At 33.2% G+C, this 25493-nt stretch overlaps 1 protein-coding gene across 1 annotated transcript in view; it reads left to right on the plus strand.

Annotated features, from left to right (window-relative positions):
- Positions 1 to 2223: 2223 nt before the first annotated feature.
- fabp (fatty acid binding protein) overlaps positions 2224 to 25493 on the plus strand; it is a 73798-nt gene continuing 50528 nt past the window's right edge. The window contains exons 1-2 of the mRNA XM_072522959.1: positions 2224 to 2380; positions 25020 to 25103. Coding sequence (XP_072379060.1) covers positions 25028 to 25103 — 76 coding nt within the window. The 5' untranslated portion in view covers positions 2224 to 2380; positions 25020 to 25027. The remainder of the gene's footprint in view (positions 2381 to 25019; positions 25104 to 25493) is intronic.

Here is a 25493-nt window from a genome sequence, read left to right on the forward strand (position 1 = left end):
AGATAAAGCGACTCAAAATGTTTTTATTTGGACTGTCCGTCGTCGGCCGAAGAATTAAAAGTATTCTCCAAAGAAGCACCCACCAGGTAAAATGTTTCATCCGTTATTTTTTTATCCACGGAGAAAGCTCCAGTGTGCCAAGCAGCTTTTTTCAACGTGCTAGGGATAACAAAACACAGGCTTTCCTATGTGATAAAACGATTTACTGAAAGAGGACAAGTACCGATTGAACGCCGAGGTGGTGATCGAAAAACTGCGAAATATCGGAATAAACTGGAAGGAGTGCAAAATTTTATAAACCAATTAAAATGTACTGAATCCTATTACTGCCGTTTAGTGACGAAAAGAATGTATCTTTCATCTGAACTCAGCGTCTCAAAATTGTATTTAATCTACACTGCTCAGACAATTCCATCGGAGGCTGTGAAGAGATCGTATTTTCGCTATATATTAAACAGAAAATATAATTTGAGCTTTAAAACTCCAAGAACAGACGTTTGCTCAAAATGTTTAGAGCTAGGTGAACGCATTAAATACGAGAAAAATGGCTCCACAAACTTCGAGCGAAGGATTTTTCCAATTTCTTCAAGAAAACAGAGAAGACCTAGTCACTTTGTCGTTTGACGGCCAAAAAAATTTGGTCCTCCCCAAAGTTCCTGATCAAGGTGCTTATTATTCAAGGCAGCTTTATTTTTATAACTTTACTGTTGTTGAAAGTTCCTCAAAGTCTCCACTTTAAAAGAAAAATGTATTTTCATGCTGCTGGACAAATGGCTAGCCGAGAGCGCACCACCATGTTAAATTATTTGAGTTAGTTTTTTTGTAGTTGGCCACTCATTCTTAGCATCCGATAGAGTTCAAATTGAGAAGAATTTACGAAAACGAGAAGTAGTAACGATACCTGGCGAATACACGGAAATTATTTCCGAATTATCTACGGTCGTTGATATGAAACAAACCTGTGTTTACGATTGGAAGTCTGCTGTTTAAGAGGTTCTTAAACCAGTAGGAGCATGGGGTTTTTAGTTTAAGGAATGTAAAAGATACATTTTAAAACGATGTAAGACAGGAAGTGTTTTAATACGAGGTGAACTTCATTCTTCTTCTTCAAGTGCCCTGTCCGTTGCGAACGTTGGCTATCAACATTGCAATTTTGATCTTGTTTGCGGCGCTTCTGAATAGTTCGACCGATGTGAGCCCGAACCACTTCCGCAGATTTTGGAGCCACGAGTGTCTTCTCTTGCCTGGCCCTCACTTACCATCTACTTTCCCCTGGACAATCAATTGCAGTAGACGGTACTTATCGTGTCTCAATATGTGGCCTAGATATTCAAGCTTTCTTTGTTTGATTGTGCTCACGAACTTCTTGTTCGTGAAGCTTGAACTTCATTACAAAAACGATTTCGGATCTTTTGTAAATATCACACGAAAAGGCAAACAAATTGGCATGATCAATACAGAAAAACTTATCCCCGATACTCACAAAGTTAATAAACTAAAACTGTGTAATGTGCGAAATCGTTTGACCAAACATTTTGGTTTAGACTGGATACAACTCGATCAGCTTAACTACTACAAAGAGCTCTTTCAAAGTTATGAACAAGAAGCAAACGAGAACTACTTGGAGGATCCTGTTCCAGAGTTAGAGTCTGTCGAAACCTGTAAATATATTCTTTATAAAGCAATATACTGTGCCGAACTTCCTGATATTTTAGTTTAAGTGATATATTATTCAATATCAAAAGGAAAAGAAATAATTTCTTAAGCTCCTCTTTCTGGACACCCGATCACAGACCAAATTTTCTATCATTCTTCATCAGTTTTATTGTTTTAATTTAATTTTGTCAGTTTCTACAGTTTTTCGCGGTTTCCCAAAATTATGGAAATGGGAGATTGCCGAATTTGATTTTACACCCCCCCCTCCTTAGTAACCCACAAAAAGAGGAAAAAAGAAGAGCTTTGACCGACGTACTTATTTCAGCAATTTTTTTAAATAATTACCAAAATAAAAACTAAGAGCCGGTGGGAAGAATTCTGAAAAAAACCGTTATCCTAAAATAAGTACGCCAATGCCTCGTCTCACATACCCAACGCTGCGCCATCCAGAAAATAAAAATAAAATCATTATGAAATCAACCTCTTCCTGTAGCCCCCACGTAAAACCCTTTCCTGCGCATGTCTATTCCCTTACTGACCTAGCCTAAAAGTGGCGTGACACCGGCAAAATTCTGTATTGTGCCCTGTTATTAAACCATATCAAGACAACAACTGGCGGTTTGGTGTCATATTGCACTTTAGTTTTTAAACTCTCTTTGCAAGTGGAAGTAGTACCCGGTGTTGTGTTTTTAACAACTTTTTACTCTCAGCACCTTAACTTACGGTAAGAATATTTTTTGTAAAGATTATTTATAAATAAAAGCAATAAATGAAAATTTTGAAAGGTATTCGCCTCAATCTTTATACATCTTATGGCGTTTAATTTTTTGCGTTTCTACATCGTATTTCGCGAAATAATTAAATAATGAATCACTATTTGCTATTATGTGCATTATCACAAACAATTTTCTACTATCGTATTAGCTTTATTCTTTGTCATATTATTTTGTTTAATCATGTTTAATTAAATTATTGTTCATGCAAAAATGTAGTTTTCGGCCCGAGACATATCAAACATAATATTATTATATGCATTTTCAAATTTCAAATAAAATAAAGTGTACCTATTTTCAAAACTAAAATTAAATTTCTTCTAAATTTATTTAATTAAATTCTATGTTTTAATTATATTAAAAAATGGGCATTGTTCTATATTTAAGTGAATTTTAAAAATTACTTGATTTATATACACAATATATTGTTTAAATTTGTAATCCTACACTGTAAATTCTTTAATAGGAATTCTGCACCTATCTTTTTAATTCAAGAAATTATACACTTCTTTTTCGATTTAAAAGAGTTTTGTTTTTATCGTTAGGATAAAAATATTTTCGCCTAATTTTACTTAGTGTTTAATGACAGCTTGTATCTGCAATAAACTCAAAAGAAACAAAAAGGAAAAAATGATGCGGATGCAATTCTTTTGACTTTAACTGCTTTAACTGTGAGTTTTGATGTTTTTACATCTTTTAATACTTGATGTTTCTATTATTTCTTCTCTAATAACATAACCTATTTATTTACTCGCATTTGTATTGTGTAATTTTTTCATCTGGGTTGTGAACCCAGATATTTAAAATGTTCGGTGTCAATAATTTCGATATCCTCCCAATTGTTAGACTGGTATCAGTTCGGTATCTGTTCGTTACAGGTTGAAAGATATTCTATTGTTTTACAATTTGTTTTGAGACCTGTTTTAATAAATATAATCTTAACATACCTGTTAGTTTCCTTAACATAAATACTAGATCATCTTCGTCCTGAGCCATAACGACTTGGTCAACAAAGTCTAGGTTATACAGGTGTTCCTCTCGGATTGCTATTCCCGTCCTTTGGTATTAGTATCCATGGTTGTGGGATGTATTTTAGATAAATTTTAAACGGTGTTGGGAATGTACAGCAGTCTTGGGAAAGTCTTATTTTGATATCTTAAAAGTTGCAAATAGTGTTTTGCATATCTTGTAGTGCATAACTTTATCACAATTTTATTGTTATCTGTATGTTTTCCACCATCTTTCCTTCTTGGCACTGCATCATAAGATTTTCTCAAATTTACAATTGTCATATGAACGGATTTACTCTTCGCTCTCTTTTTAACTATTACTTGTTGGATTGTATATTATGTCCCTTATACACGATTTCCCCGCCGACAAACCTGTTTGTTCGTCGCTGCTCATTCCTTTAATTTCCTTCTATCGATTAAGTTTTAGAATTTTTTTATATACTATAGCTTTTGTTAGCATTACGACTTACCTGTGTAGATTTCGTATTTATCTCGATCATCCTGCTTAAATATTGATGTCGTGTGAGATGTTTTTCTTTCTTGTAGGACTTCTACGTTAGAATTTATTGGAAAACATTATTATCATTCAGGTAAGTTTGCCGTACCGTTTTTAGTCCTTGCTATGTTGATTTTATCTAAGAGATATTTCCTTAATCTCTTCTATCTTATATCTAGTATCATTTTATTATAGATTAAAATGTAATTACATACTTGAAGGAGCCTTGTAACTGGCTACCTACATTCGAGGGTTGGAAATCTTTTGATTCCAAGCCTTACTTCAAAGGACTTGTGAATGGATGTATCTCCATAGGTTTGGTTCTTCAGTGACCGTTGAAGGATAAGGATTCTTTAAAATTTTCACCAATTCATTATTTATTAAAGGTTCACAACTTTCACACCAACATTTGCCTTTTATTTCGTCAAATAGTTTTTCCAATTCTGTTTTAATTTGAGATTTGTGGCAATTGAGCATCTCTTTGAACGGTCTTTCTAAGAAGAGTACTGATTTTAAAAATAAAGGTTCACAAATGGCACAGGTGTTCTTAAAAGAAAAACTAAAAACATTTTCAACTTCGTTTTCTGATCCTTCAGAAGATTCGCCTAATTCATGGTTCCATTTTCTCTTCCTCGAAAAATTTTGCTGATTAAGGTCCATTGAAATTCATTAAATTTATAAACCTTTATTTTTAAAATCAGTACTCTTCTTAGAAAGACCGTTCAAAGAGATGCTCAATTGCCACAAATCTCAAATTAAAACAGAATTGGAAAAACTATTTGACGAAATAAAAGGCAAATGTTGGTGTGAAAGTTGTGAACCTTTAATAAATAATGAATTGGTGAAAATTTTAAAACATTATCATAATTCAATAGAAGATTATTTTATAAAACTTTTAAATCAAACGAAAAAGTTTTATAGAACTAGACACTTGTACAATGATTATAAAATGCAACCGTTTAAAAGAATAAGGATTCTTAATATGAGCAAATATAGCTCCAGAGAAATAAAATCACTTTTGAGTTTATCGATTTATAATTAAATCTTTTTAGAGTAGAGAGGCCCAACACGGCCGTAGCGTAATATACAATATCAAATAATTCTTTCTTTATAACACTTAAGAGAAAACCCGGTATGAGAAAATGCCCGATTTCGGCGGAAAGAAATATTTAATACGTGAATTGAGAGTGTTTAAAAATTCAATGCCTCAAGGGCGGTGTGTGAGAATGAACTGATAAAACACTACTTGATGCGTAAAGATTACTCCTATTTTATTTGGGTGTGAAAAAATATTTAAGAGGGTCCGACGCCAGGGTGTCGCGAACAAACTTGATGAAGTGACTTAGTTATTCTACACTAAGACAAGTATAAAGAATTACATTTTTATTTTATATTTTGAAAGAATATGTTCATTTCTGGAACAATACTCGTATGTTTACTATTGTATAATATTTTAGATATGAACTGTACCAGTTTTTTACTTATATCGGGTGCTTTAACTGATGCCGTATCGGTAATCTAGATCGTGCTCTAGGTGATGTAAATGACCCTATCTTCCCAAACGGCTATTTTTGAAAAAGGAAACAGAAAGTTTCAGTAAGGATAAAAGATGCCGTACGTATACGAGTAATTGTCGCGTAGACCACCATTGGAGCTAATAAAAGTCATAGAGTATATCCATGAAAATATCTCAAGGATGAAAATGTTGGAGAGAAAACTAAACTGGTATTGGAAACAGTCATTTAGCTAGTAAAAAATGATAAGCCGTTAAAAACAAAAAAAATCAGTTACTTAAAATGACGCATAGATATGTGTGTGTGTGAATAGCAATAGAATTGCATTAAATAGAAAAAGGACAATTTAAATGGAGATCAAGTGGATGGTGTAACAAAGACTGAACTCCTACTAAAATGATAAAAATTTTGAAAATGTGTAATGTCTATTATATTCTAGGTTCTAATCAGTACAATTTTTATTTTTCATGTAGGTTCAAGTCGGTATAACATATCTCCTTTTATCTTCCTCTCCATATTTCTTTTTTTTTTTCTATAATACTTCAATATTATATCTGTACGATACTCCCTATTGCAGTCATTAATTTTAAATGCTGGACCAAGTGGTCCAGCCAGTGGGCCAAATCAAATATACAGTAAATTGCTGAAATTACTTTCAGGTGACAATATAAAAGAACTATTCAATAAAATATATAATATCAGTGAAATTCTATCGAACTGAATAAAATCGATCTTTATTCTTCTCCCAAAGAAACCAAACGATAAGAAATGTAGCGATTGTAAACTCATTAGTTTGATGAGTCATGCCGTTAAAATATTATTCCATATTCTAAATAGAATTAATAAGTGTAAAGAAATAATTAGTCACCTGTAGTTTGGGTTCCAGAGGTGCCTTGGAACTAGAAAAGAGCAATTTTCTTTGGCAACATCCCTTCAACGAAATTGGGAAGTAAGAAAACCCGCATATATCTGTTTCATTAAAGGCGTTTTATCGCGTACAGCATACCAAAATATTTAATGCCTTACAGAACATGAAACTATTTACTTTATTTAATACTTTAACTAATACCATTGATTATAAACCACACATGGTGTGGTTTATAATCAGTGCTAATACTTAAACGTGTATTCTGAGAAAATAGTTTGGGAGGCTTTAAAAGATCAAAAAGGAATCACCATAGGAAGAGATATAATTTACAATATACGATAAGCAGAGAATACTGCGATTCTAGCTGAAAAAAGTCGTTCAGTAGGCGGTATTGTAGACTAGCGCGAAGTTTCATACTATGTTTTTTGTATTTTTAAAATTTAAATAAGTAATATGTTTAAAATTGAATGAAGTAATTTTACTATTTTTATAGATTTTAATAAAAATGAAAAAGTTTACATGTTGTATAACGGACTCTCCTCGTCAGGTAAATGGACTCTCCCAATTGTTCAGTGTTACTACCATTTCGTAAAAAGCCATATTTAATATGTGTGATCTAGAAATTTCTTTCAAAGTATGAATATGAGAGTTCAACTTTAAAACGAGAATTGTATAGAATAAAAATTAAAGACCGATTTCATAATGACAACCTAAATTAAACTTCAACTAATGTTCACTTTAGACTAAAGTACACTTTAGTGCCACACCCGGTTTCATAATACCTGCAGTTCTTTTCATCTATAAAATAAACTTTGGTAATTTTAAACAAAATTGAAGTAAGACAAAGACGACAAGTTAATTGACAAATTTCTACCATTTGAATTAAAGTTGGGTCGTAGTATTATGAAACTGAAATTTACACTTAAAGTAAAGTGACTTTTTATTTATTTAATGTTCACTTTAAATTGTTTATGAAATCGGGCGTTATTAAACAGACAATTTTATATTGTAATTGGATGACATTTATGACGACTTTTAAATTTTGACGGTCAAGAATCGTTACAAATCAAATTTTGGTATCAATCTTTTATTTTTCTGTTGGTTTTACTATCTTTTATTGAAAGACATACTTTTAATTTTTTAATTTTCATTGAATGTCTGTATTTTGTTAGTTATTTCTCATGCAGTTTTTAATTTATATCTGCTTAGAGTAAATATATAATGACTAGAAACAACGAATTGGTCGAGAATAGTGAATCGATGTGAAAAACCGCTATTTTGTGATCCTACCCGTGATGACGCCATCTTGTAGCGCTAGTTTCGTGACGCTCGCCTCAGCATTTTACTGTAAAAAAAAGAAATACAACGCCAGTATAGAACTATTCAACAGAGTTGATATAGAATGCATAAATTGGAAAATGTCGATAAACTTCCATAAAACTAAACACATGGTGACAAGTAAAGTGAATGTCGGTCCAACCCAACTGGAATTAAACCATCGGACGCTGGAAGGAAAGAGTATAATGGCTCTAATGCCTTGGATGTTGGATTACCCAAAAATTTTAATTCGTCCTTCTTAATGAGATTTAGAATTGATCAGACCAGACACATTTCCAAAATGTAGGCTTCTATTATCCAATACCTCCGTAGAAATCCGTGAAAAGTTTACAGTATGGTCTGTACTTTTATGTGGATGTGAAACTTGACATTGAACGCCAACATCATAAATAAAGTTGAGGCTTTTCAGATGTGGTTGTATCGAAGATTACTCAAAATACCGTAGACTAGCAGAGCCAGAAACGGAGAAGTTCTTAGAAGAATAGGACATTATGGAACAGACGTAAACTAGAATATCTTGGACATATAATCAGAGGACCAAGAAATGAGTTATTTTGGCTAATTATCAATAATAAAATCAAAGGAGAGGAATACATACATAGAATAGAAGAAACTCTCATGGTTGAGGAATTTGCGATATTGGACAGGTTTGACAACATTTATGCAAGCAGTCCAAGACTGGAATCAATGTAACAATGTTTTAAGCAAGGCAGTCGCCGATGTTTCATATGGACATGATGCTCTAAGAAAATATTCTCTAAATATGAACCAAACTTCCTGGGAGAAGCGAAAAAAATAGGCTGTAAGAAAAAAATCACTAAAAAGTCATTAGAAACTTATGTTTTTATTATTGACATGTGTAAACAATAAGGAACATTTACCATTATTAGCCATGATAAGCCGCTCTTAATACTCGCCTATTCCGCTATTGTTGATTCTGGGCCTCTATGTCCATACACACTACTAAAGTATAGAAAGACATATGAAAGAAAATTATGAGAAACCGCCACCAATATCAATATAGAAATTATTCAAAGCTTCAAATCAAAAATTCTAAGGATGATTTTTAATTTACCATGGTATCATGGTAGCACTGAAACCATCTAACAGCATATTTGATGCGACAGTTTCGGGAATTCCATAGGTTATAACGTAAATTGTCCAGTGATTTAATATCAGAAAGTACGACCTTACAAAATTATAAATGACAGGCTGTGTGGTATATCTATTTCAATTATTTAATTTAAAAAATAAACTTAGTTCTTTTGTTACCGTGTTTGAACTTTTTCACGTTTGATGTTTATTGACTATTAGAAGATATTTCCCCGTTTCTTTCTTATCTATGTCGTCAAATTTCTCAGTCCCTTACACTGTTATATAAGTCATACCTGTTATTATTTTTAAAGTCATGATATTGATTCTGTTCCTATTTGCTCTGGTTTCGTCATAATACATGAGTATAAATTTTAGACATATTTTATACATCCATACCTTGTCTTCAATTGTCCTATGTTTCCTTTTTCAGACAAACTGTTAGATTTTTTTTTATTTAAATTTAAACAAATTTTAGGGGTTGAAAAAAAAAATAAAATTTTCAAAGATCTATAAATAGGACGCTGGCTTATAATAGGTTTGAACATTTATATGTACTGAATAGCTTATACCTTCATTTTTACATTGTAATACTGTAAAATCACAGTATCGTACGGATTTACTAAAAGTGCTTGTCCAGAATCTCGCGCGTATTGAATAATAAAATAAAAAGCAATTAAACGCCTCCAAAATGCCTAGAATACATTTGAATGACGCGCAGAAAACAAGAGCAATTGCCAAACTCAAAAAAGGTTATTAACTAAGGCAAGTTGCTGCAGATGTGAATCTGAGCTAGATAGAACATATGGAAAATCAAACAAAGATGGGATCATTTTTATTGTATAACACGATTGGGTAGTGCAGAGGACAGGGCAACAAGATGAGGTGATGTAGATTATCTGAGAGAAGTTCCTTTGCCACAGTTAAAAAATCTAGCAAAGAGACAGCGTTTCCGGGCAACATTCGCACTGCACGTAGAAGAATTAAAGCAAATGAGAAGACGAGTTGCATTTTGTAATGAATTCATAAACCGTGAAGACAACTTTTGTTCTAACGTTGCATTTTCCGATCAAAAAGTGTGTCAGTTATACAGCAATGGTCGAATAAGAGTTTATAGACCGAGAACTCATATGTTTGATGAACAGTATACTCAGCATTTAAGAAATAGTGGAGGATTCTCGGTGAAGGTATGTTGGATGGATAAGTGCTGAAAACTCGGGCGTTTCTTCTCATATAGAAGAAAAATTAATAGAATTATATAACAAACATATTCTTAAGAACATAATGTTGCTATCAGTGATGCAGAGATTCCCCAATAACAACTTCATCTTCCAACATGACAATCGCCCAGTGCATACGAATGGAATTGTTCTAGAATGGTTGGAAGAAACTCATGTTAGTGTTCTTCCATGGCCTTCCCGGAGTCTAGACCTTAACCCCATTGAAAATGTATGGACAGAGTTGACAAAGAAATTAAATGAAAGAAACCTTAGATAACGGAATAAAATTTAACTATAGAAGCAATTGAACAGGCATGGGAGGAGCTTGTTGAATATAACATGAGGAGATTGGAGCTATCTATGAGCAGAAGATTGCAAAGTTGTATTGACAATAATGGGGCTTCCACCAAATGTTACTGTTTATCATTATTTAATAGAAAAAAGATTTAAAATGAAATGGATATTTTTAACGCAGACTTCCTTATTGTCGTTATTAAGAACATCATCCACTTTATTCAAAAAAACTTCATTCTATAATTTCCATTTTATTACATTTTGTAAAATAGATTTATCTTTTAATTTTAATCAACCTATTCTGGGTCCGCCACTGGTAATTAACATCACTTTGATGTAAAATGTGCATTTAAATGAGGTAAAAATTCACAAAATTGGCTACTAGATATGTGATGGTGTAAACTATTCAATGGCCGCAGCCGTACTTTCTGTTAATTATTTGAGAAGACAGCAACTAAATGCTAGACAGTTTTTTAATACAACCCCATAATAAGTTTATATCACATTCATTGGTAACTTAACGTTATAACGGACGCCCCTATATTTATCAATTCAAAGCATGCAATTACGCATGAAGCAACTTTAAATCAATGTGTCCCTGAAACAATTTATTTGAAAGCAGTTTTATGGGATGCAACGACTGTTTAACAATAAAGTCTTGATTGCTTGTAAAGAAGTACAATATGGACATAAATAAAACAGATTTTTATATTTAGAATAGTATTAAGTAGTTTCAGTATACGACGAATAGAAAATTGTTTTACCTGATAATATTAAAACTACATTATATAAAAATGTAACATATAGTGAAAGGAAACTAAAACTAGAAAGTAAATAAATAAATACATTTAATATTATCAGTATCCTACGTTAAGTCAATATATCGTAAGAATATATTATGTCAACATTGGAACCGATAGTCACTTAAGTAGTTTTCCTTATGTGCAGTATACGACTTATACGAGTTTTTGAAAATGCTCCAAAAGTGTCATTGAATTATGCTTTAAAATATCCAAAAGAGATTTAAAAGAAATTTTAACAACGTTGTCATTCTCTATATTTCCATTGCTTCTAGATACAATATTCTTCTTCCTAGTCGGTTGTCCAGTTCGAACCTCGTGCCATCTTGAATTTTCAATGATGTTTCGTGATTTGTTTCCATCTTTCTCTGCCTTCTGAAACTATGAATGAAGGGTTATGTGAGACTCCAACTTCTTTTGTAATGTGATCTACATGTTGGTTTTCTCGCTCCTTGCACCATTCCCATGTCCGCAATTTAAGCTTCTCCAGACCATCTCTACGTACCAGATGACCCAAGTAATCAGTGATTTTTTCGGTAACAATGTTTCGGATCCTTTTTGGATACCTATGTCTAAGGATCGACTCGTCGGTTCTTCTTGCGTTCCAGGGTATTCGTAACATTCTATGCCAGCAAAATATTTCGAACGCTTCTCTAGTGGGTTTATCAACTTTCTTCAAGGACCATTATTCAGACCCATATAAAAAAAATAAAACGGCGTATTGAGATAGCTAGAAGTGCTGTTAATAAGATAAAAGCAATAATATGCAATGGAAATCTCAACATCGAAATTAGAACTAGAGTATTGAGATGCTACGATGCTAGGAGTTGAGGCCTGGACAATTACAGAGGCGACAGAGAACAAACTCATGAACTTTGAAATGTGGTGTTATCGAAGAATGTGGGAAATATCTTGGACACAACACATAACAAATGCGGAAGCGCTACGAAGAATGAAAAAGATAAAGAAATACTCAACACTATAAAGAAAAGAAAAATGAGCTACTTTGGTCACATACTAAGAAACGAGAAATACGAATTGATGTGGCTGGTCATACCAGGGAAGGTGGTAGGCAAAAGAGGACCGGATAGAAGACGCAAGTCCTGGCTGAAGAATCTGAGACCATTAAGTGGGAAAACGTCAATAGAACTTCTCAGAAAGGCTGCAGATAGAGTCAAATGGGACATGATGATCGCCAATGTCCTTAGGGATGGGGCACGTTAAGAAGAAGATAAAAAAATGGAAAAGACTTCTACAGTTGATTCTACAAGGCAAGATTGAGGGTGAGAGAGGCCCTGGACGTAGACGTATATCCTGGCTGGCCAATTTTAGAAAGTGGACTGGTCTAACGTCAACTGATCTATTTCGAGCTGCTGTGAATAGAATAAGATGAGTCAATGTGGTCGCCAACATTTTTAGAAGATAGGCACATTTAGACCATTGTTTTTACAAACCTCATCTTTGTATACGTGGTGATGTTGCAACTTTTCCATATTTTGGCGAGCTTCGTCATTGTTTCCTTGGCCATTGCTGATCCTCTTTTGATTTCTTAGGTGTATTCTCTAGACACATTGATATACATTGATTCATCTCTTCGATGTCATTGATTCTGTGTCGCTGATTGTTATTTCTTCTATCTGCGATTATAATTTTTTTTTTTTTATTTATTTACGCTGTAACCAACAGGGTTATAAGCGACTTAAAAAATATAATACAGGTAGAGTTAGAAAAAATTACAATAAATAATACAGTCCTGAGTCTTTAAGATAGCTTATTGTGTTTTTAATGTTCATGTTTTTCCTAGGGCTTCCTTTATATTATTTGGGATAGTGTGCTTCTTTTTTGCTGCTTCATGTTTTGCACTAAGTGAGTATATGCTTCACGGAGAGTGTTACTTGACAATTTTCACACATTGGGGGCACAGTTTGCGTAAAGAGGTGTTTATGTGTAAAGTTACTGTGTCCTAGTCGCAAACGTATTATTCTCACTTGGTCGTATCTATTCGCTGTGGGTTGGAGCCACGGTTTCACTAATTGTTTTATTTCCTTGAGTTTATTTTGTAATGCACTCCACTTATTTTGCCATGCACTTAACACTTTATATTTTATTTTTGACTTGAAGTCATCTGAAAAAACCTCATTAATAAAAATGGAATCCTGGCTGAAGGATGCTAAGCGGGCTAGTTCATCTGCTTCTTCATTTCCTTGTATACCTGAATGTGATGGAACAAACATGAAGTCAACAGTGATATTATTATTTAGAATCTCTATTTCTGATTTGACATGTGAGGCAATTGAATTATTGGTATATAAACGTTTGATAGTGTGAAGTGAGCTTAGTGAATCGGTTATTATGAGAGACGGGGACGGTTTCGACTCTTTTATATGGATAAGTGCTTGTAATATTGCAAACAACTCTGCAGTGTATTACGAAGTAATGGGATTGAATTTAAATTTTAAGGATGTATTGGGTCTGAGGATGGCTGCACCAACACCGTCTGAAGATTTGGATGCGTCAGTGTATATCTTATAGTGATTTTTATAAGTTTCCATTTCTATTAAGAATGATTGTTTGATCAGGTCTGTTATAGTCTCACGTTTTTTATATATACTAAGGTTAGTATTAATCTTGGAAATTGATATTAACCAAGGTGGAGAAGTTTGTTGAAGAATTAAATTTGTTGGGAGAATTTCAGGAAATTCAAGATGTAGGTCATGAAGGTTTCTTCTAACTCTTTCGTAAAATGGTGGATCTAGTCTTGTTGTAGAGAAAGTGTCTTGAAATCGGTCTGTGAACGTATTGGTATAAGTAGGGTGTTCTTTATTACTAGCTATTTTAGAAGCATATGAGAGAGAAAGGTATTTGCATCGTAAACTTAGGGGTGGTTCTCCTGTTAAGCATTGTAAACTTTCAACTGGTGTCGTTCGAAACGCACCTGTAGCTATTCCTAGAGCTGTGTTTTGAACAGTTTCTAAGGTTTTCAATACTGATACTTTGCTTGATGAATAAACTATCGCACCATAGTCTAGTTTAGATCTAGTTAAAGATTTATATACATGTAATAGTGTATTTTGATCTGCTCCCCGGTTTTTGCTGGAAATAATTTTCATAAAATTTAGTCCTGCTTGGCATGATTTTTTAAGTTCTTCTGTATGTTTTTTCTAGGAGAGCTTTTAGTTATAATTTTTGAGAGATTATAATTTTTGTTTTTCATCAAAACTCACTTGTTCTACTCGCTCTAGCAGCTCAGTCACTGACACATCTACTACGGAGGATAGCCACATAGAATATCAAATCAGTAAACAGCATAATCAATAGAAAAAGAAATAAAAGGGCATAACGTCGACATAATATGTGCTTTACAGGAGACGAAGAAAATGATCTAAAGAAAAACGGCAATTGGAGGTATTAATACACAGTGGTGTACCAAGAGATCAGAAGGCAAAAGAGGAAGTAAAATTAAATATGTAGATCTTAATATAGTAGATGCATACAATATAATACAATATATATGTTACGAGCAAAGCCCGAAATTGGACAATCCTAACATTGTACACAAATTATTGTCCACTTCTAGCATTGTACCCCCAAACTGTACAATGTCCGAAATAATCAAAATAATTGTCGAAACGCTCATCGGTTCGAATCGATTATTATTGACAAGCGACACACCAAATCAAAAATTGAAAAATCGAATCGAAGAAGAAATTCTTCTACAATAGAGATATTGTTAGTGAAATATTTCAAAGCTTCAAGAGATAGATACATCACTATAATATAGGGAAGATGTTTGTAAAACATCTTAGATTTTCAAGAGATATGTATGTTAATTTAAAATAATTTCATTCTACGAATCCAAAAGTCAAAAACGCTGGTTAATTATGGATTTATAACCTCAATTGATGTTTGTTTGTCGTTAATAACAAATGGGGAATAATCGATATGAATCGATATCTGATATATTATCTCAAACTTTGACGCATGGCTACTTATTGAAATTCGAACATTGTACAGCAATTCTTTTATACAAAGTCCGCCGATTATATATATTTCGGAGATTGTACAGTAAAGGGGTACAATGCTAGAAGTGGACAAGATTTTTTGTACAATGCTAGGATTGTCCAATTTCGGACATTGCTCGTAACATATATATATATATATATATATATATATATATATATATATATATATATATATATATATATATATATATATATATATAATATAAATAAAGAAGTAGCAAATATAATTGGAGTATATGTACCTGATAATTGCAAGCCAGAAGAAGATCGAAATATTTTTAGAATAAACTACAAAACGTGGTGGATGGAATAAAGGACAAAGGGTTAACGATAATCTTGGACGACCTTAATACCAGAATCGGAGACTCAATGGAAATGTAAACAATAGTAATGGGGAATTAATAAGTTTAAATTTTTCTTGTCTTGATCTTTCCATTTCTCTTCAGAATGATTACCAATTTGTAATTTTTAAAAATTTTATTTATTGATTCATATCCAACTTTTAAAGCCATAATATTTTTTTTCTACTCTCTTACTAGTAAATTGTATATTACCTACTATTTGGATGCTAAGTAAATACATCAAAACAGATACTGACACTTAATGACTAGCACGTCATAAAAAAAATTACGCTTCAGTTCTATAAAAATGTGTAATATCACATAAGCCTTGTAAGTCAGTTGGTCGAGTTACCATGGAAACGAATTAGCAGACGTTATTTCGACAGATTAAAAATTATTAATCTGTCAGTGTAAAGATAGTGGTAATTTAAATACAGATAAATAAAATGAGTTCATCGAATAGTGAAGATGAATTTAGTAACACACCACCCAATATTATGCAGTTAGCTGCGAACACTACCAAGAACCTATTACCAGAAAAATCTAGAGGAAGATATGAAAAGGTATATCAGCAATTTATGGATTGGCGTACAACAAATAATGTAAATTCATTTTCTGAAAACTTACTCTTGCTTATTTTGGAGAAATAGCTAAGAAATTTAAACCATCCTCATTATGGGCATTATATTCTATGCTAAGAAGTGTTATAACTTTGAAAAATAATGTTAATATTAAAAAAAATAAGAAATTGTGAGTTTATCTAAAAAGGCCATCAGAAGGTTTTAAAAACAAAAAATCTAAAATTTTACATCCTGATGAAATAAAAATTTTTAAATGGAGCTCCTGATGTACATTACTTGTTAATAAAGGTATGTTATTTAAAAGCATAACATAAATGTGCCTACTTATAATACTTTTTTTTAAGGTTATTGCAATTATTGGAATATGTGGAGCTTGTAGGAAACAAGAGTTAAAAAATCTTAAAATTTGTGACATTGACGATTTAAGTACCATGTTATTGGTTAAAATTCCTGATACGGAAACCAAAATATGTAGATCTTTCGTTATTTCCGGAAATTTCTATAAAATCCGCAAACAGTATATAGAAATTCGACTACAAATTAGCGATCCGCAAATAAATCAATTTTTTCTTAATTATCAAAGAGGTAAATGTACGAAAAAGGTGGTAGGATTAAACAAAATAGGCGGTGTTCCTAAACAAATAGCCGAATATTTAAAGTTACCAGATTCCAAAATGTACACAGGTCACTGTTTTAGACGAACTTCTGCCACTATTTTGGTAGATACCGGTGGTGAATTAATGGCTCTTAAACGACATGGCGGATGGAAATCTTCAACAACGGCCGAAGGATATGTCGATGAGTCAATAAATAATAAGACGTCAACGGCCAATAGAATTATAAATTCAATTGAAAGTAATTTATAGACCTTTAGATACATTGAAAATACCAATGTTCAAAAAGAACACACCGTACAGTTTACGTCATCTCACCATTCACCACGTATTATTGAACAACCGCCAAACTCGGATAAGAGTATAGTTATAAATAATTGCCAAAATTTTACAATTAATTATTATAAATAAATGTTTAATTTAAACTGTTCCCGAATTTTGCTAAATAAATAAAAGTTACTTGTTATACTTTTTATTTTTATAAATGAAAATAATCATAGAAAAAGGATAGTACACAACTTGAGTTGTAAGCTTATTCCATGCTTGTATAATTGCTGCACTCGCCGCTACGCGGCTCATGCGCAACTATTTTACTCGCATGTAATAAGCTTACAACTCTCGTTATGTAATATACTATTTCATTATTTTGTATCAAGTTTAATATTTCAGTTTTGTTTTAGTTTCTTTATATGTCTTGGTTCGTACCATATTTAATTTCCTGTCCTTCCCGCCATGTCTTTTCTGGTCTTTCTCTGCTACTGTTGCTTAAACGCTTCCAGAAACTTGATACTCTGCTACTCTTTGTTTTGGGTTATTCTTGTTTCATTGTTAAAATTTCTTAAATTATGCTCGCTTATTTTTGTATTAATTGAAAGCCACACCTAAAATGTCCCTAATATATTCATTTTTAATTTTATCTTTCTTTGTCACTCACCTCATCTTTCTAAACCTTAAGTTTTCCGCAAAATGCTTTCGTTTTTTCATTTTTTTAACTTACTATAAGATGGTCTTATAAAATTTACTGTTAAGTTTAATGTATATTTTTTGTTACACAACACGTAGGTCGCCGCCTTCAATCCTACTCTAAATATAGTACACTATAGCTATAAGCATATCCAGGCCATACACAACAAACGACTGAAGATATAAAAACTTCAAAAATGTTTTATTGTTTGAAAATATATAAGACAGCCCAGACCCATATAACTAAGCTTAAGCCTAGTCGATCAAACGACAAACCACGACCAAAGCATAAGTTCTCTCATAACAACTTAAAGCTATGTTAGGATAAGCAAGTCAGATTCACTCAGATGGCGTTTAAGGCTCTAACAGCTTTCGTCTTGACATAGTACTTAAAGCGGTAGGCCAACGTAGATTAAGATAGTTTATCTTCCCATGTTCATGACCTATCCAAATAATTAGTTTAGTTTTCCTTTCCCTTTCATCTATCTCTTCCTTTAGCCACCTTGGTTTTGATTTTTTCTACCTGACCACTTGCCTTGTCCCTATATTTAAAGTTGAGAAATATATTCCTAAATCAGGTCAATGCTCAGAGACCTTATTTTCATACCAATCTCCTCTGCATCCAACATATGAGCGTAGCAAGTGCTTCGCTTTCGATTAATTGGTATTGCCTTTCCATTTTTTCTCGTTGGATTGTTTCTATTAGATATCTTCCAATAATATACAACTAGAAACTCTTTCCTTTACTCTACACACTTAAGAACAGTCTACGCTCTTCATATATTTAGGTTTCTGACAACTTCCATAGCCACTCTATTCACTCACTTTCAACAAGTCTTCCGGTTGTTGTAGAGTAAAATTCTTGAAGAAGAAATTCTCTTTAGAATCCTGCTCCCTCTTTTTAAGCACTCCCATCATAAACATCCAACCATTTATATCACTCTCTAAAGTTTCTTCCTCACTCCTACAAACTCATTATTCCTATTACCGCACATTACTACATCAGATATAAGCTTACTCGTATTGAGCCTTTTCCTGACTTAAGGATACACATTCCATATCAGGGGCCAGGTTTCCAGGACTTAGCTGAGGTAATGTGGTAACATTCTACAGATTTTACTACAACACTACATTCTGTATTCTGTTTACGTTTGCTAATTCCATTGGGAATTGTTATTTGTGACTGACTTTTTCCCCTGCATCATGCACCTCCTCGGCTCGATGTTACGCCTTAGAGTCCGTAATAACTTGCTCCAAGTACCTCCCTTTGTTCTGATTGGTTTTCTCCACTAGATGTATGAGTTTTTTGGAAATAAATGACCCATGGGGATAGGTATTGTGACATGTAAGTGACCGTGTTATAAAGTCTCGCTCTGTCGTGCCGATCCTACATATCTAAAACAGTTGCTTTTCACAATCATTTTGCCATGCAAAATTACTGTCTTATTTTTATTAGTAACTTTTGTTTGTGTTTTGCACCTACTAAGCTTTAAACTTTTATATTTAAGAAACTACCGCCACTGTCTCGGTCCAGATTGTATTTGTCTTTCAGTATTCCCAACTGCTATTACACTATTCGCATACATTACACCGACGAATGTCTCCATGAATATTCCCTGTTATATATTCTAATACCAACAGATATGGGCTTAGAAATTGACCTCTAATTTACTCAAATGTATGTACTAAACATAAAGTAATGCTATTCATTTGGATACAAAAATACGATTGATAATTACTTTAACATCTTGAAAATTAAGGACCAACTACAAAAATAAAATAAATTTCAAAATGACAACGGTTACCATGTAAGATTAAAGGTCGCGGCATATTATGGTGCACGTATAGTTTCCGGCACGTAGCTTTTCCACTCCAGCAATTGGGCTGCGCGTTCACATTTTCATACATAGAACGTTTCAGTTTGGTTCGGTGAAGATATGGTCTCGCTTTTCTCGACAAAAATTATGTGCAATTGCTCTTCTACTTAACGATGAATAATGAAAAACTGTGTTAAAAAGAAGGTTTGAAGTACATCCAATGCTAAGAGAAAGGAAGAAGAAATGTGAATACTGGACTTTATACAGAGAATTAACTGATGACGATGAAAAATATTATGGATATTTTAGAATGAATAGGATTCAGTTTAAATGTTTTAAATTTAATTTCACCTTCAGTTAAAAAACCAAATACTACATTTAACGAAGCCATACATATCAAACCAAAAAGTATTTTTTAAAAGAAGAGGTATCACTTCCGTACAAAAGTTCTAATTATTGTTTATCACTTCCGTGATTAATTGTCACAAAGCAATAAAAACACATGCATAAATGACAAAATACCCTCGAAAATTATTTTTTTAAATACTCTGTATCAAAATCAAACAAAGACCTAAATAAACAACGGGGGGAAAACGACGGACATCTAATTCACATTATCCTTACCAACCGGTTACGACTCGTTACGTAGCCGTCGGCATCAGTAAAATATTGTTTTCAAATATACTGAACGGAAACGTTAAGTGTCTGAAACGCTATGTTCAGGACAGTGTGCGTTGTTCATATTTAAAACCATTTAAATTATATTTTTCGGAAACTAAACGCTATGTGCTGGAAACACAACGTGCACGATAATATGCCACGACCTTACGAGTCACGAGTCCATAGTGCAAGAGTACCTATGCAGCTTTTTTTTAATTTTACACAAACAGTTCATATCTTTATATTTTTAGCCAGTCCATTCTAATTATAAAGTTGTGTTTTATACGGTGACTGATAGATAAGTATCTTTTACTCATGCAAATTATTTAAGCAATAATAAAACATTGTTTTTGATTTTGGTCATTAATATGTATGAGTGAACTTTATGGTGTACTTTTGACGAGCAAAGTTCAAAGATAACATCCGCAAACGTATTTTTAAATAAAAATATATTGTATTTTTCCTCTTTATAGTGATAAATAAACTGCAGTAGGTACTTAGATCCACTTAAACATTGTATCATATAAATATCTACAATCTAGTCATTTTATGTATAATATGAATATATAGGTAGAAATAATGTTTAAACAACATTCGAACCTTTAATGACGAAAACTCGCGGAAAATGCTTCAAGGGATCAAGAAAAAAGCAGTTTCCTTTTTAACTTTGTAACTTTCGCTTTTAAATGCGCATTGCATCATTAGTGTCTCTCCATTATTTTATAACATTCACCGGTGAATGTCGACATTCATCTCACATTTTTGGTGTATGTTTTTAAAAAACACATATTTTTTATCCAGTAAAAATAAAAAATTAGTTATGTATGTTTTTCATTTGGATAAATAATTTTAATAAACATAAGATTATTTTATTTAAAACAAACAGGACAAATGGCGATTGGTAACTAAAATATTATTAACATAACAGAGAAACATTTTTTTTTAATTTTTTTATATAATATGAAAAGAAAACAAAAACAAAACAAAGGAAATTTCTTATGTGTAATCTTATTTATTGCAACAACTTAAATTGTCAAATTCACAAGGTAACATGGACTGCAACTGGCCATACAAGAGAAAATCAAATAGACCACATCGCTATATCAAAAAGATGGAGATCATCTCTTCTTGATGTACTTAATAAAAGAGGAGCAGACATCGCAAGTGACCATCATCTCGTAATTGGACCCATTAAAATCAAGATGGCAAAAAACAAAACCACGCGAAACACCAAGAGACCAACATACAATCTAGATAAACTAAAAACGGTCCCAGGAAGACATATGTTTAGAGAGGAACTTCAACTCAAAACAAGAAAACGTGAAATAAATAGCTGGGAAGATCTCGCAGATGTTTTGACAGAAATAGCTGAAGACAAACTGGGTAAAAAAGAGAAAGATAGAAAGGAATGGATACCAGATGAAACATGGAATCTTATCGAGGAAAGAAAACAACGAAAAAAAGATATCCTGCAAGCAAGAACTGTAGAAAGAAGAGCACACCGACAACAGGAATATCAAACAATAAATAAATCAGTTAAAAGAAAAGCAAGAAGAGACAAAAGAAGGTGAGCCGAAGAACTGGCAAAACAAGCAGAAACAGCTGCACAACACAACAGAACTAGGGAGCTTTACCAAATTACTATACGACTAACACAAAAAGGGTTCAACTGTTCGAACATTGTAAGATCCAAGACAGGCGAATTACTTACTACAACAGATGACCAAGTAGAGAGATGGAAACAGCATTTTCAGGAGATGCTAGGTATTCCCAGAGATAACGCAGACGAAATTGTCGAAAACCCGCAGAATATAGACTTGCATATTTCTTGCGAGGCCCCTTCCAAAACGGAGATAATAGCAGCTATCAAATCTCTGAGAAACAACAAGTCACCGGGAATCCATAACATTGCTGCTGAAATACTTAAAGCTGATCCGCATCTAACTGCTGAACTTTTGCTCCCCATAATCCGAGAGGTGTGGGAAACAAACCACAATCGAGCGGGCTGAAAAAAAGGTAACATTATCAAGCTTCCAAAAAAAGGCAACCTCACACTGTGTAAAAATTGGAGAGGAATAACCTTGCTTACTGTCATAAATAAAATTTTCACGGCCATCATACTGAAAAGAATAACAAACAAGGTTGAGTTTCGAGCTAATCAAGTAGGCTTTAGACCAGAATCCTCCTGCATAGACCACATTAATACTGTGAGGGTAATAATGGAACAATCGGTTGAATGGAACACACCCCTATACATAGTTTTTGTTGATTTTGAACGTGCCTTTGATAGCTTGTCTCACGCTGCTGTATGGAAAATTTTAGAGCTAAGAAACATCCCGCAAAAAATAATTTCTATTATAAAGTCACTATATACTGATGCGAAATGCAGCGTGACACACAATGGGATCAACAGTGACGAATTCGACGTACTTACTGGAGTTAAACAGGGATGCGTGCTTTCTCCGTTTCTTTTTAACATAGCTATAGACTATGTTCCCTTCAAACTAGACTCCGACACAAGAGGGATACAATGGACGTTAACCACACGCCTAAGCAATCTAGAATACGCGGACGATATCTGCCTATTAGGTCAAAGGTTCCAAGATCTGGCTTACCAATTGGAAACACTTACCACTGAAGCCAATAAAATAGGTTTGAAAATCAATATTAGTAAAACCAAGTCCATGAGAATAAATGCAAGGAACAACACGCTATTTACTATCGACAATATGCAGATTGGAAATGTGGAAAACGGAGGTACAGAAGACGATATTCGTATGAGGATACGAAAAGCCCAACAAGCTTTCAGCACGCTCAACCCTGTTTGGAGATCTGGCGAGTATACTACAAGGATAAAGATCCGAATATTCCGATCAAATGTCATGTTTGTTCTACTCTACGGATGTGAAACCTGGAAAGTGACAAACACCCTCACAGACAAACTGCAGGTCTTTGTTAACAAATGAAATTAAGTCCAGAAAGTGGGGTTGGATCGGTCACACACTCCGAAAAAATAGTTCCAGTATCGCAAAGACTGCCCTAGAGTGGAATTCCCAAGGGAAAAGAAAAAGAGGTCGCCCAGTACAAACTTGGAGAAGATCCATGATGGACGAGATAAGAGGCCAAGGAAAGTCTTGGAATGAGGTGAAGGCCTTAGCGCAAAATAGAACCCGATGGCGCGTTTTCACTGAAGCTCTATGCTCCACTTAGGAGTTCAAGAACCTTATATATATATATATATATATATATATATATATATATATATATATATATAAATTGTCATAAATATAAATTGTCATGACACTTTGAATTGTACAAAAGCTCCCTGCCTTTACAACTACTTTTAACCGTGGAACACTTTCTTTTGCAGTTACAACGTGTATAGCCGCTGTAATCTCATCAATGGAAGTTAATTTTTGTTTACAAATTGCGAACTGATATATGTGAAAAGCTGCTTGAAGGTACCATTTTTGCTTGCTAATTTATAATAGTCTGAATCCTCTATTTCAACAACAACCGCTTACATATTTCGTGGGTCTATGCAACCACAGTCAACATCAGGCACTTTAAATCTCACAGTATTACCTATTTGGGCCAGAGGGAACTTTTTTCCTGAGCTTCGCAAAATTGTTGTTGCTTGTAGTAAAAGATTATCTTTTGCAGTCTAAGTCTGCCTAGTCCGATTTGCTTTATGTATGTGAAACCTAGAAAATAAAAGTCAAAAATCTAAATAGATTAGAAACGTTCGAGTTGTTGTATTACCGTTGCAGCTCGAAAACGTGTGCTAGAACCATGCAGAGAGAGAGAGAGAGAGAGAGAGAGAGAGAGAGAGAATTAATTAACACCACCAAAATGAGAAAAGTCCAATACTTCGGTCATAAAATGACGGAACCTAAATATCGCTTACTCCGGTTTATCATTCTGGCAAGATGGAAGGAAACCACTGGTTCGGAAGAAAACAACTGTCATGGCTGCATAATACTAGATGATAGACAGGTCGAACGGGCGAGAAATTATTTTATGTAGCTACCGAGAAACATTACAGCAGCTTGTTAACATGGCGATATCAAACGCTTGACAAATGGCACATAAAGACGAAGAAGAAAAACATAGTTAAAACAAAAGAGATTTGTTTACTCTTATCGAGATTCTAAACTACTGTAGTTTGGTAAACTCATCAATGAGAAATTCATCTCTAAACAACTCTTTGTGTTGATTTCAAGAATGCTTAAACCACAATACCTTCCACAGTTTTCAAAAGAGTTTTGTGACATATGACGTTGAATAAGAATGGTGAAAGCATGCATTATTGTAGAATTATAAAGCACGTATATCTATCCTGGTTCATATTCAGGCATCGCCGTATCACAACATTTACCCCTACAGTGGTTCTCTCGTTCACAAACTGTTTTTAAAACTCTTCCACGAATTACGTATTTCGTCTTCTAATTTTCCATAATTTATCCTAGTATGTACAATTTTAACTAAACTCTTCAGTGTATAGTTTATGAGTATCTTGATCCGATATTTATTGTTATCTTTTGCATTTTTCGTTTTTAGAATCATTATCAAAGTTAAGAGGAGCCAATTTTTGGATATGTGGTATGCCTTATGTATAGTATCAAAGAGATCTGCCAAAACAGATCTTTAGTTGATTTATTTTTTATAATGACAGTAGTCGCTTAGTCGAGGGACAAAGAGATAAAGAGAACTACGACAAACTAATTAATTTACGTTATTTTAACTTACATCGAGTGGAATTAGATTTAAGTTTGAGAATTAAGTTTCAAAATAAAATGTTTACCCTACTGATCGTTACTTAATAGTTACGTGTTGAATTTTCATTATCTAATATTGATAAGGTTTTTTTAATCATAAACAGAGATTTTCTATATATAAAAGATGCGTTAAAGTGTGTGATTTTCTATATTTTTAATATATGTCTTTTCTTTTTACACAGAAATCAAAATGGTTGAAGCATTTTTCGGTAAGAAATACAAACTCCACAACAGTGAAAACTTCGATGAATTTATGAAAGAATTAGGTAAGTTTTGACAAATATTATTTTGATTAACTTCATTTTTATATCACAAATTTTGTATTATATCAATTTTTTTTTAGTTCATCTAGACTGAGCTGAAGAGTCGAATTTGATTCTTTCTTATACTGGTTTTCCATCTGTATATTTGCATTGTTGATTTTTAATGTATCGCTATATTTTTTATTTACAGTAGCTCTCCCTATTCGTTTTCAATCAGCAGCATTATCTTTGTTTTTAGTTACTCTTCTTTCTGAAAGATTTGGTAGGTTGACCTTTTTTGTATTTGTCTTTTTTATTTTATGCGTCTCTTTTGCGACAACACACCCTCTGTATGCTTTTCACCACAATGGACGCATTTTGGTCCTACGTTTTTTGGCTTGACACAATCTTTAG

The sequence above is a fragment of the Diabrotica undecimpunctata genome, chromosome 2 (assembly GCF_040954645.1).
Source record: "Diabrotica undecimpunctata isolate CICGRU chromosome 2, icDiaUnde3, whole genome shotgun sequence".
Taxonomy (NCBI): domain Eukaryota; kingdom Metazoa; phylum Arthropoda; class Insecta; order Coleoptera; family Chrysomelidae; genus Diabrotica; species Diabrotica undecimpunctata.